The following is a 12,505-nucleotide window of genomic DNA, read 5'->3' as shown; positions in this document are numbered from 1 at the left end:
TGATGCTTTTAGCAACCATTAAGTGTACAGTACTCTCAGATTAATTTACCACATTTTACCATGTTTAAATACCATCCACAAAATTCTCCAGATTTTCCCAAATAATCTGCTTGGAAAGAGCCCAAAATATCTACAGATTCCATCTGGGCCAAAGCTTTCCTATCTTCAGACTATTGTGAAGGTTACAAAAGTTATGAATTTGGGTTGGGAACTGAAGGGTTTTAGATAATTCACAATGTTTAGGCTGAATAACACATTCAACATGTTCAACATTTAACATTAAATTAAAAATGTACTTTCAGGATCAACATAGTGTCCTCACAAGTCGAACCACTGTGCTGCTGAGAGAAGACGCCTCAAGATTCTTCAAAACATGTAGGGTAAATTACTTTATTCACATATTTCTAAATGAACCATTTTTGAAACTTAAAGGAATATCTCACACAAAAATGAATCTTTCAATATTTACTTACCCTCATGCATCCCAGATGTTTATGACATTCATCTGTAGATCACAAACAAATATTTATAAGAGTATTTTAGCTCTGTTAAACCATACAATGCCAGTGAATGGTTGTCAGAACTTTGAAGCTCCAATAAGTAGTTAAAAACAGCATAAAAGTAATTCCAATAAATGTATTAGTTTGCTAATGCCGTGTGCTGCCTCTGTAGTCTTTTCTGACAGTCAGTGAAGAATGAGAAAATAGAATTTACATTTATAACTGGTATTATACCTAGTTCTAGACCTAATCGACTTCATCTGATGTGATATAAACATGTAGGCTAAACTAGACAAGAAGGCTTAAATGTAGGAGAACTTAACGGATTAATGTTAAACGAACACCATTCATTAATATTTAGCGAAAGCCATTCACTCAAGTTAAACGAACACCATTAATTGAAGTTAAACAAACACCATTAATTCATGTTAAACAAACACCATTAATTCATGTTAAACAAACACCATTCATTCATGTTAAACAAACACCATTCATTCATGTTAAACAAACACCATTAATTCATGTTAAACAAACACCATTCATGTTAAACAAACACCATTAATTCATGTTAAACAAACACCATTCATTCATGTTAAACAAACACCATTAATTCATGTTAAACAAACACCATTCATTCATGTTAAACGAACACCATTCATTCATGTTAAACGAACACCATTCATTCATGTTAAACAAACACCATTCACTCAAGTTAAACGAACACCATTCATTCATGTTAAACGAACACCATTCATTCATGTTAAACGAACACCATTAATTGAAGTTAAACAAACACCATTAATTCATGTTAAACAAACACCATTAATTCATGTTAAACAAACACCATTCATTCATGTTAAACAAACACCATTAATTCATGTTAAACAAACACCATTAATTCATGTTAAACAAACACCATTCATTCATGTTAAACAAACACCATTAATTCATGTTAAACAAACACCATTCATGTTAAACAAACACCATTAATTCATGTTAAACAAACACCATTCATTCATGTTAAACAAACACCATTCATTCATGTTAAACGAACACCATTCATTCATGTTAAACAAACACCATTCATTCATGTTAAACAAACACCATTCATTCATGTTTAATAAACACCATTCACTCAAGTTAAACAAACACCATTCATTCATGTTAAATGAACCATTGTGTCCTTGAGCAAGGCACTTAACTCCAGGTTGCTCCGGGGGGATTGTCCCTGTAATAAGTGCACTGTAAGTCGCTTCGGATAAAAGCGTCTGCCAAATGTGTCACGATTACCGTACGTTCACACCAGAGGCGGCGAGAGCGTCAAATCGACCGGAAGTCATTCATTTTCAATGACAGCCAGCGTCTCTCGGCGGCGAGAAGCGGCGCGGCGAGTCTTGGGTGGCGTGGGCGTCAGATGGAAGTTCAAGTGCAGTCAACATTATGGTAATGAGCTGTGACGCGGTTCGGCGGCAACCTATTGGAATATAGAAGTGCTCCACTGTAGCGAAGTCTAGAGAACATAACCGTGTAAACTTTGGTTCCTACCAAACATTCGTTCCGAAGATAAAATGGAGAAACGAATTATTGCCGTGACGGGTTTCCCTGTAATATATGACCAAGACCATAGTTTTTATTACAAATGTATTTTATTTTGATAACAAACAACTGTAATTTTAATTACTTTCTGCCATCGATCGATTTCTTATTTTCACATTTTAAAGAGTTCATGAGTACTTGTGATCGGTCGGCAAAAAGTAAATGGTTGACATGTCTGGATTTTTAAATTGCGGCCCCCTTTAAATATAGTTCACAAAACAAAGCATTCTGAACAAACTTTGCCGCCTATTTCAACTACGTCAGAGCGTCCACGAGCGTCCTTGAGCGTCGAAGGCAGGGCAGCCAGAGCGAATTTGGACGCTCTCGCTGCTTCTGGTGTGAACGTACAGTTACCTGTTGTCTGCCCTGTGTTCTCTGTCGCACTATCACGTTTATGTCATGGTTTCCTTATCTGCTCCGTGTTTTCCACTTCACCCGTCACCGTTCGCGCTCCATGTCGTGTTTTCCTTGTTGTTCGCCCCGTGTTTCACTGTCCTTGTCAAAACTACAATTCCCACAATTCCTGGCCTCTCTCACTGCCTGCACTCTTCATTGTTCTCACCTGTCTCTCGTTTAGTCTTCATTGTGTTTGTGTATTTAACCTGGTCTGTTTCTCCTTTCCCCTGTCGGTCTTTGTTGTAAGTAGATGCCCGTTTCCTATGCTCCCATCGTTTTCGCTGTAGTTATCCTTCCGTGTTATGTTAACCCTTTGTTTGCCTTTCGTGTTTTGTTTACCTTTTCCCATCGTGGATGTTTCTTTTGTTGGTGTTCTTTTGTGCTGCCTTTTATGTTTAATAAAACTTGCTGCGTTTAGATCCTCGTCCCGAGTCTACCTTCACCGTCATTCGTGACAAAATGCATAAATGTAAATGTAAACGAACACCATTCATTCAAGCTAGTTTTACATGGTCCATTTTATTGGGTTTAAATTGATTCTGTTTTGTTAGAACTTGTTTCAATCACGTGGAACCACTGTCTATGATTTAATCATGTTCAGTCAAAGTGTTTATGAGTGTAATTTGTAATGTTCAAATTTTCCATTGCAGGTTCATTCTGCTTTTATTATTATTTTAAATATGAATGTGTGGATATGTATATGTGTTTGTGGGTTTGATATCATGTTTTAATTTGTATTATTTTAAGGCAAAAAGGCCATGGTATTTTTTTCAGGGGCGGAAAACAAAAGCCGTTCTTCACAGAGCAAAAACATTTTAGAGATTGTTTTGTCAGCTTTAAAAAAATTATGAACCAATGAAAAAAGCAACAAAAGTGTTGTGCGAAAAATATGCGTAAGCATTTAAAGCCATTGCTAATGAGTTCTTGTAATATGCTGAACAAAATCATTTGTATTTTGTTTTGTATGTTGTTTTTGTGAATAATAAATAAATAAATACATAATCGAGTGGTGGTGTATTTTTAAATTAGTATTGTGAATTATTTTCAAAAATGTTGCTACATGCATACAATTTTAATTCTATAACTTTATGTAAGATTTCTTGGGGGGGGGGGGGCTGCTGCAAATGTCACTATTTCAGTGATTTTAAAGTATTATGCAGACAAATCGTATCCTGCTTCAATAAGATAATTAGTTTTTTGCGGATTAGCAGTTTATATTTTTTTAAATGAAGAATGACAGTGCAAAAGTACAGTTAACATACATTTAGAGAAAGAAAATGCATTTATTTTGACAGTTTATTAATATATTTGAATAAAACAAAATAAAAACACATTTTAGAGATTTTTTTTTGCAACACCTCTGACAGTTAATTTAAAATGACATGGTTTTTTGTGTGTGTTTTCTATATAAATGGTCTTAGATTTACAGAAGCTTTTCATAATAACAATAGTAATTATCTGTACTTAAGCTTCTCTTTATCATTCTTTTAAAGATAATTATTCTGACTATTCTAACAATTAATATATGTTAAAAGTAAAAGATTTCATGGAATCACAGGGAGATTTCTTGTAGAATTACAGTAACAGATGTTAATTATGGTAAAGCTAATTACTGTAAAAGACCCCTGAAAGTGTCCTGTGGTATCTGGCACCAAGACATTAGCAACAGATCCTTTTAAGTCCTGTAAGTTGCGAGTTGGAGCCGCCGTGGATTGGACTTGTTCTAGCAACTGTCTAGTAACTGTCTTGTTGTTCTCTAGTAACTGTCCACATGATGTAAAAGAAAACAGGACTCATCAGAACGGGCAACCTTCTTCCACTGCTCCAAGGACCAGTTCAGATGCTCACGTGCCCATTGTAGGAACATTCGACAACGGACACGGGTCATCATGTGCACTCTGACCTGTCAGCAGCTATGCAGCCCCATACACTGCAGGCGTAAGTGTTGTGACACATTCCTCATGGAACCATAATAAGAATTTTCTATGACTTGTGCGACAGTAGACCTTCTGTCAGTTTGGACCAGACAGGATGCCTTCAAAGCCCTTGCGCATCGATGAACATTTGGCGACCAACGCCAGTTTATGGTTTGTCCCTCCACTGACCACTTAGGTAGGTACTCACCACTGCTGACCGGGAGCACCCCACAAGCATTGCTGTTTCAGAGATGCTTGGTCCCAGTCATCTGTCCATAACAATTTGGCCCTTGTCAAAGGTCTCAGGTCTTTTCTTCTGCCCATTTCTCCTGCATTTAACACGTTGACTACGAGAACTGATTTCTACCTGATTGACTACTGAATTCTCTTACCATCTAATCTACCCAGACCTTGACATGTGTCCTTGTTAGGAGATGTTATATATATATATATATATATATATATATATATATTAGTTTAAACTACTTAGATTCCAATAGATAATCACCCAAAAACAATGTTTTGGAAAATTCAAGATGATCTTGTCTCATGTCATATTTGATGTAACGAGTCCTCAGTGTTCTTTTTTATTTCGCAATTCCAAACACAATAAATTAATAGCAAAACCATTTCTTACTCCTTTTTATGCACGTGAAAAGAAAGGTATTTATTTACATTGACTGACTTGTCTCATTGACTTTCAAACTTCACACTCCGACATGGACCCTCCGTAAACATCTTTGTGGTGATGTAGCGTTTGCTCTGGAGCCAATAAGTCTCTTCTACTTAAACTTTATCATCAACTCCAGAGCTGGGCAGCTCCACAACCACACTGGATTGATGGATTGGGTACAGCAGTGGCTGGTCTATCACATCTGCTACAGTAAACCCAGCCTGCTCAATTTCACCACCAGTCCTCTCAGTCACATCAAACCCTGTCTGCTCACCATTCAAAGGCCCATCAGTCATTGAATATGTGGTCTGATCTCCTCCTGCTCCTCCGGCAGGGGCTGTCACCACCTGCTCCACTACAGCCGCATCTGGTTGGATCACCAAGTTAACCATGTCCCCTGCCCCTGCCTGAGCCTCTGTCTGACTGGAAGAACTAGGTATGGGAGCTGAATTTTCATCCTCCACAACCAGGTTGCGCAGTCGTCTCTGCCTGGGGTTGTAGTTCTCTACGCGTTTGTGGATCTGGAAATGCCGTCGCAAGTGTGCCTGAAAACAGAATAAGGACACTAAGATCTAACGCAGCAAGGAGGTAAGTATATAAAGAAATTGGTTTCCTTTAGGAGGATTTAATGTGTCTGGACAGGTACCTGTCTGGTGAACTTGTAACCACACTCAGTACACTCAAATTTTCTCATGCCTTTGTGACGCCGTACATGAACTCGGAGCTGCTCGATGGCTGATGGGGCATCATGGCATATTAGAAGTCAAAGATTCAAAATATTAATGGAATTGCAAAAATACCAATTGACAATTTTAGATTACGGACTCTGTTAATATTTCTAGTCTATATATACACTTGTGATACATCAATAGATGTGCAATATGCTATAATTTAGTTACTTTCATGTTGTTCCAAACCTATATGACAAACTTTGAAACACAAAAGGAGATCTTTGGCAGTATGTTCGTCTCAGTCAGGATTCACTTTCATTGCATCTTTTTTCCAAACAATGAACATGAATAGTGATTCTGCCTAACATCTCAATCAGGATTCAAACAACATAAGAGTGAATAAATGATGGCAATGTTCATTTTTAGGCAACTATCCCTTAATATCTCTTTTGTTAGATTTTATTAAAATAGACATTTGCACTTACTCACCCTCATGCCACCCCAGATGTGTTTGAATTTCTTTCTTCTGCTGAACACAAATGATGATTTTTAGAAGAATATTTCAGCTCTGTATGTCCATACAATGCAAGTGAAAGGTGACCAGAACTTTGAAGGTCCAAAAAGCACATAAAGGCAGCAAAGAAGTAATCCATATGATTCCAGTTGTTAAATCTATATATTCAGAAGCAATATGATAGGTGTGGGTGAGAAACGGATCAATATTTAAGTCCTTTTTTTCTATAACCACTGGAGTCATATGGATAACTTTTATGCTGCCTTAATTTACTTTTTGGACCCTCAAAGTTCTGGCCACCATTCACTTGCATTGTATGGACATACAGCGCTGAAATATTCTTCTAAAAATCATTTGTGTTCAGCAGAATAAAGTCATACACATCTGTGATGGCATGAAGGTGAGTAAATGATGATAGAATTAACATTTTTGGGTGAACATAAATGATCAGTGTTAAAGCCTAATACTATATCATTCCCAATCCTTCTTAAGTGTAATGGTTCATATAACTCACCTTTAAAGGTTTTGTTGCAGATGTGGCAAAAATGTGGGCGGCCTTCTTGATGTTTGCTGGCTATGTGGCGTAAGAGAGGACCTTTCTCGGTAAAACGCTGCTCACAGAACTCACAAGCATATGGTCGCTCTCCTGTATGTGTACGGTGGTGCTTGTCCAGACTGGCTGCTCACACAAACAGCACATTGTTAGTTAATATAATACAAGGAATACATATGAACTACTAGAAGTGGTATACCATAAACATTAGAGGAATTGCGTAGATTTAGCTCTTTAAAAATTAACTGCATATGTTTCGGTGTTTGCAGTCAAGGTCTGTTAAATCACTATATGTGAAGACTTACCTTGTGTGCGAAATGTCTTGCCACAGAGGTGGCACTGGAAAGGCTTCTCTCCAGTGTGTGTTCTAAGGTGCATGTTGAGATTGGCTTTCTGAGTAAAAGCATGGTTGCAGAACTCACACACAAATGGACGCTCATTTCTGAAGAGAATACAGCAAAAATGCATTTTGATAATACTTAGCACTAGGCCAGCTGCTAAAGACAAAATGAAATACACATGTAAGCACCTTGTCCTGTTTTGTTAACATGGTTTATTGTCTATTCACCACAAGTATGCATAGTTGTAGCACCGGTTCAGCTTTGTCATTAGGGGGCTTTCACACTAGCACTTTTGGTGCGCACCCGAGTTCGAATGACGTCAGAGTTCGGTTCGTTTGGATGATGTGAACGCTGTCTTCCGAACTCGGGTGCGCACCCGCGAACCGTACTCGGGTCTGCTTAAAAAGGTGGTCTGGGGTACGGTTCATGTGAACTCCAGTACGGTTCGCTGCTGATATGAACGCAATCGAACCAAACCGCAGAAGTGAACCGCTATTGATAACGTATAATGTGGTCGTCAGTTCCTATCCTAACACTTAACTCTACAAAATATTAGATAAAAGTTAGCTCTTTCGTCCATGCGTGCGTGTGTGTGTGTGTGTGTGTATACACTTACCTTGACGAAAAGCGGGATTGCCGCACACGCACTGCAAGCAGAGAGATGATTTCTGCTTGCCTTCGCAAAAATTGTCTTCAGCCGACAGCCCGCTGTCTTTTGAACGATTTCAGTATTTTTGCGGCAGACAGACGCAAGTGTGTTTCTGTATCTTGATGTTGAAAACAAAACCAAAGGTTAAAAAAAAGAAGAACAAATGTGAACCGAGCAAGTCTATTCATTGAATTTTGACGCCTTTTCATTTCGCGGTTATCAAGCAACACGATTACGCACCAGCTGCAGCTTGATGACGCAAGCGTACCGCGGTTCGGATACAAATATATAATGTGAACACAGTCCATCGGTGGCAGGGGGGAGGGGGGAGCAATCGAACTCGGGTTCGGAACAGGCAATCGAACCAAGTGTGAAAGCCCCCTAAAAAGCAGTCAGAAATAATAATAAAAATAATTTTAAACAATAAATAAAGCATGTTCTTTACTTGTACCTGTGAATGGCTTTGATGTGCATTTGTAGGCCGTTGCGGCTGGAGGCCCGGTGACCACACTCCTCACACACAAACAGCTTCTCACCACGATGTTTGGCTGCCTCATGCAGACGCAACTCAGTGCGGGACAAGAAACACTTGGTACACAATGAGCACTAGACAGAACATATAATACATTAACTTTTATTATTTAGCATTTTATTAGTAATACCCAAAATGTTTGTTAAGTTTTCAATAGGATATTACAGTTCCAAATACACTAATGAGATATTGTAATAATCATCTAAATTAATCATTCTGTTTCACTCCAGGGCATAATATTATTGCAGACCAGTTCTCTCTTCTTAGAATTAAGGCCATGAACAACTCACTGCATGGGGTTTAGGAGCTCCGTGAACTTTAATCATGTGGATCCTGAGGTCCTTCTTCTGTATGAACTGTTCTGGACATGACGTGCACTAACACAGGACAACACAACATCGGCACAATGTCCAGTTACAGTCAGGCCAATGAGGGAAAGTTTGGTTAACTAAAGGTCATATCCACAATGGAAGACATACCTTATTGGGCATCTCTCCTGTGTGTGTGACTGTATGGAGACGCAGCTCATGTCGCTTCTTAAAGGTCATGCGACATTTGGAGCAGGAATATATCTGGCACAAATAAAAATATCAGTGGACACACTTGGCTGAATTAATGATTATTATGATCTTAAAAACCTTTTGATCTAAAGGTTTATGCTTAAATGCTTGAAATTAGTTAAGAAGGCAATTATAAATCATGCCTATGTATGAATTTCTTTACAAATGCAGAAAATAGTAAGATTAAAGGGATAATTCACCCAAAACAAAAAATTCTTATTTCTCACCCTCATGCCATCCCAGATGTATGACTTTCTTTCTTATGCAGAACACAAACAAAGATTTTTAGAAGACAATCTTAGCTCTGTAGTTTCTTAAAATGCACATAAATGGTGTTCAGACCTTTCTAGCTTCAAAAATCACATAAAGGAAACATACAAGTAATCCATATGACTCCAGTGGTTAAATCCATGTCTTCAGAAGTGATATGATAGGTGTGGGTAAGAAACAGTTTAAAATGTAAGTCTTTTTTTTTACTTTAAATCTTCACATTCACTTTTAGATGCGAAAGTGAAACTAAACAGGCAGTACATGTGGCTTTCAGATGTAAAAGTGAAAGTGGAGATTTATATTCTGCAGAAGAAAGAATGTCATACACATCTTGTGATTAAATGATGAGAGAATTGTAATTTTTGGCTGAACTATCCCTTTAACCCTTCCGTACAGTTGGCAATCAACTAACAATAGTTATTGTCTGTAGTGTACGTTTATTTTGCCATTTAAAAATGTTTGGTTACATTTCATGCAAATTGCTCCCTTCTATCAAAATTACCACCTCTGTTCTTCTAAGGCAGTTCCTGGCTTCATGCTCTAGTAGGTTTTCCTTCCTGAAGTAGCACTTCCTGCATTTTGCACATTCAAAGGGCTTCTCTCCTGTATGTCTCCTTGTAAGCAGAACAAGCAGAGAAGAACATATTCAGACAGAGTATGGGGTTAATGTTATTTAAAATTTTCAATCATAACAAAACTGCCTCTTGACATTCAAGGGGTAAAATAACAATGATTCTTCAGAGGAATGCACAGTTTAAAGTTGACGTAGTTCATCCCTGCTCTGCATAACAAAGAGGAACACACCTGTTGTGTACTTTAAGGTAGTACTTGCTGAGGAATGTTTTGTGGCATGTAGGGCATTGGACTGAGCCTTTCTTGGTGTCTTTTGATGTTCCTTCCCCATTCTCTTTATATGTGTTTTTTTCTTGCTGTTTGCGCTTTCCCCGCGGACCCTTTGAGGTCGAGCAAGGTGAATCATGAGGCATGTACTCTTCATCAGTGCCCTCGATAAGAATTTCCATACTATCACCTCCATCATTGTCATCATCAACATCAACATTTTGATTCTCAACAGATCCATCCACCTGCTTAAAGAGGAAAGTAGTAGAAGGTTAAGGGGTTTGCTCTGACAACTGTCTATCTATCTATACTGAACTTAATATTTTATTGTCCCAACACAAAACGTTATTCTCCTTCAAATCAATATATGAATAAATAAGGGCATCATAAAACATAAAAAATGACTAAACTAGGCATATGAAATGAACCATAAATTATATTTGCTTGAATGGATGTATGAATACCTCAGTCTCACTTAAGTCTTGATGAATGACCAGATGTCCTTCCTCAGTGGCAGCAGTCTCCTCCTCTTTGTACTCCAGAGATGATGCTTTTCTCCTTCCAGCTCCTTGTCTTGTGACAGTAGACAAGTGGCTCTCGCCAACTAATCTGCTGGGCCCTTTCACTCTCCTTCCAGATCGTGTGGTGGTCGTAGATGTTGAGGCAAGGTGGTCATTATCACTAGCTGTGATTGCTGCATCTGATTTATTTTTCATTCCCTGCCTAGATCCAGCCTTTCCTTTTGCTGTCTGGTCAGGCAGAGAATCTGCAGATGTCAGGGGGAAAAGTGGTATGTCTTTTGAATCTTCATTCAAGTCAGGAGACTGTAAAGCCTCCACACTTGGCAAACCCTGGCAATGTATCAAGGAATCCGGCACTGATAGCCCACTAGCTGCATTTTTAACCTTTTCTAAATTACTATCATCCAAGTGGAGATCACCAGTGTAAAAGTAATCAAGCAGCAGCTCAAGTCCATCATCAGGGCATGCTAACGGGAGGGTAATCTGTACACATGGTGTGTTTGAACTGGGATCCCGAAACAGCTGGCTGAAGCAGGCGAGAACATTGCGATGGGCCAGATGCACCTGCCCACTCGCTGTGTTCAGCATTGCATCACAGAACTGGCCAAAACCCCTCTGTCGGTTGAGCAAAGACAGCACCCGCTGAGCATGAGGGATACCCTGGGCAGGTATTTCCATCTAGACAAAAAGGAGACATCAATAAAATATATTTCAATTTGTCCCTGGTTCATTAAATATAAAAAAATACTGGTTATGGTAAGTCAGTTCCAACGGAAGAGAATGGGGCCAGTCCATAATCATTCAAACTGTTTTCAATGTATCACCTTGAGAGGTAAATATTATACATTTTAAAATGAAATTAGTTTAATAAAATCTCTGATCTACAGGATTTTATTGTGATAAAAGCCCTTATGGTGGTTTGCAGGGTTTACTGGCATAATGTCATCATGCTGAAAAGTTATAACTGTTCACATGTAAGGTTAGAAAGTGATTTTATCACACTAAAATCATGGTATATATATATATATATATATATATATATATATATATATATATATATATAAACAAGGGGCAAGTCAAAATAGTTTTGCGTGGTAATGAACATTATGCGACAAATGCAGTCAACTTAGCTTAACTTGTAGATCACTCATTTAAAAAACAATGTAAAACATCAAAAAAAAAATATATATAACAAAATGGTTTGCAGATAAAGAAACTACAGACAACGAAATAAGTAGAAATCGAATACATTTGTATAATTAATTGTTATAAAATAAATCTGTCTAGCTAGTGCATCCCATCATTAATATAAAGTATTTTCTGCTGTATAGTAGTAATTCACGAAGATATAAGCTAATGTTTGTGCTTTAGGAAATTCTAAATTTTAACATGCCATTTAAGAAGAGGCATTGGGTGCCTTTTCATCTGTTCGTGCTGAAACATATTTTCGTGCATTATGCTATTAACTTATGCTATACTGACTTTTGATTGACTAATGAACACTGTTAACCTTACCTAAACGTAAAACACAATGTCCGCATTTTAAAGACGCTCCCTAAACTACATGCTGCACAATTTACCGCGAATGACTTACCTTTCGCGGATACTAGATCAATACTCTTATATCTCTTTTCATATACTGAAACGGAACATATATGTGTACTTTAATTTATTTTAATGACTAACTCAGATATTTTACTCCATGAATCGCTTATTTTGAGCAAAACAACGAGAAGCCATGTTGAAACATTAACAGGACGTGACGTTGGCATATGGCTGGAACTCTATGGTAGTTGGCCATGCAATGCATTGCGCTGGGTGAGATTTTTTTTTTTCCTCTTCAAATAATACCTGATTGAACGTTTCATCTCCGTTAGCGACATTGAACACAAATTATTATATTTTTTCACATTTATGAAAGTTATAGATCGAGAATAAGAGTTTATAAACAATGGTATTATAAAAATCAACCG

At 37.8% G+C, this 12,505-nt stretch overlaps 1 protein-coding gene across 2 annotated transcripts; it reads right to left on the bottom strand.

Moving 5' to 3' along the window:
• Positions 1-3,792: 3,792 nt before the first annotated feature.
• On the bottom strand, positions 3,793-12,267 carry LOC127618819 (telomere zinc finger-associated protein-like). 2 transcript variants are annotated; one of them, XM_052091453.1, is made up of 11 exons: positions 12,127-12,267; positions 10,476-11,210; positions 9,976-10,259; positions 9,677-9,785; positions 8,821-8,913; positions 8,632-8,718; positions 8,261-8,415; positions 7,125-7,261; positions 6,781-6,945; positions 5,728-5,816; positions 3,793-5,626 (listed from the first exon to the last, which is right to left on the bottom strand). In XM_052091453.1, exons 2-11 carry the CDS (start codon positions 11,208-11,210, stop codon positions 5,195-5,197), a joined length of 2,286 nt encoding a protein of 761 aa, XP_051947413.1. In that variant the 5' UTR covers positions 12,127-12,267; the 3' UTR covers positions 3,793-5,194. The 2 variants fall into 2 exon arrangements, with proteins under 2 accessions (XP_051947413.1, XP_051947414.1); XM_052091454.1 differs by having other exon boundaries at positions 9,976-10,256.
• Between the last annotated feature and the right edge of the window lie 238 nt (positions 12,268-12,505).

The sequence above is a fragment of the Xyrauchen texanus genome, chromosome 25 (genome assembly GCF_025860055.1).
Source record: "Xyrauchen texanus isolate HMW12.3.18 chromosome 25, RBS_HiC_50CHRs, whole genome shotgun sequence".
NCBI classification, from domain to species: Eukaryota; Metazoa; Chordata; class Actinopteri; order Cypriniformes; family Catostomidae; genus Xyrauchen; species Xyrauchen texanus.
Note: the sequence above shows the minus strand (reverse complement) of the source record. Positions and strands in the feature narration are given on the sequence as shown.

What these genes read in the sequence shown, in the direction of transcription:
- LOC127618819 (XM_052091453.1), bottom strand. Translation starts at nt 11,210, where the DNA reads ATGGAAATACCTGCCCAGGGTATCCCTCATGCTCAGCGGGTGCTGTCT. An exon ending in ACTGCCTTAGAAGAACAGAG is followed by an intron (nt 8,914 to 9,676) that starts GTGGTAATTTTG and finishes TATTTGTGCCAG; the next exon opens with ATATATTCCTGCTCCAAATG. An exon ending in CTGCAACAAAACCTTTAAAG is followed by an intron (nt 5,817 to 6,780) that starts GTGAGTTATATG and finishes ATGCCCCATCAG; the next exon opens with CCATCGAGCAGCTCCGAGTT.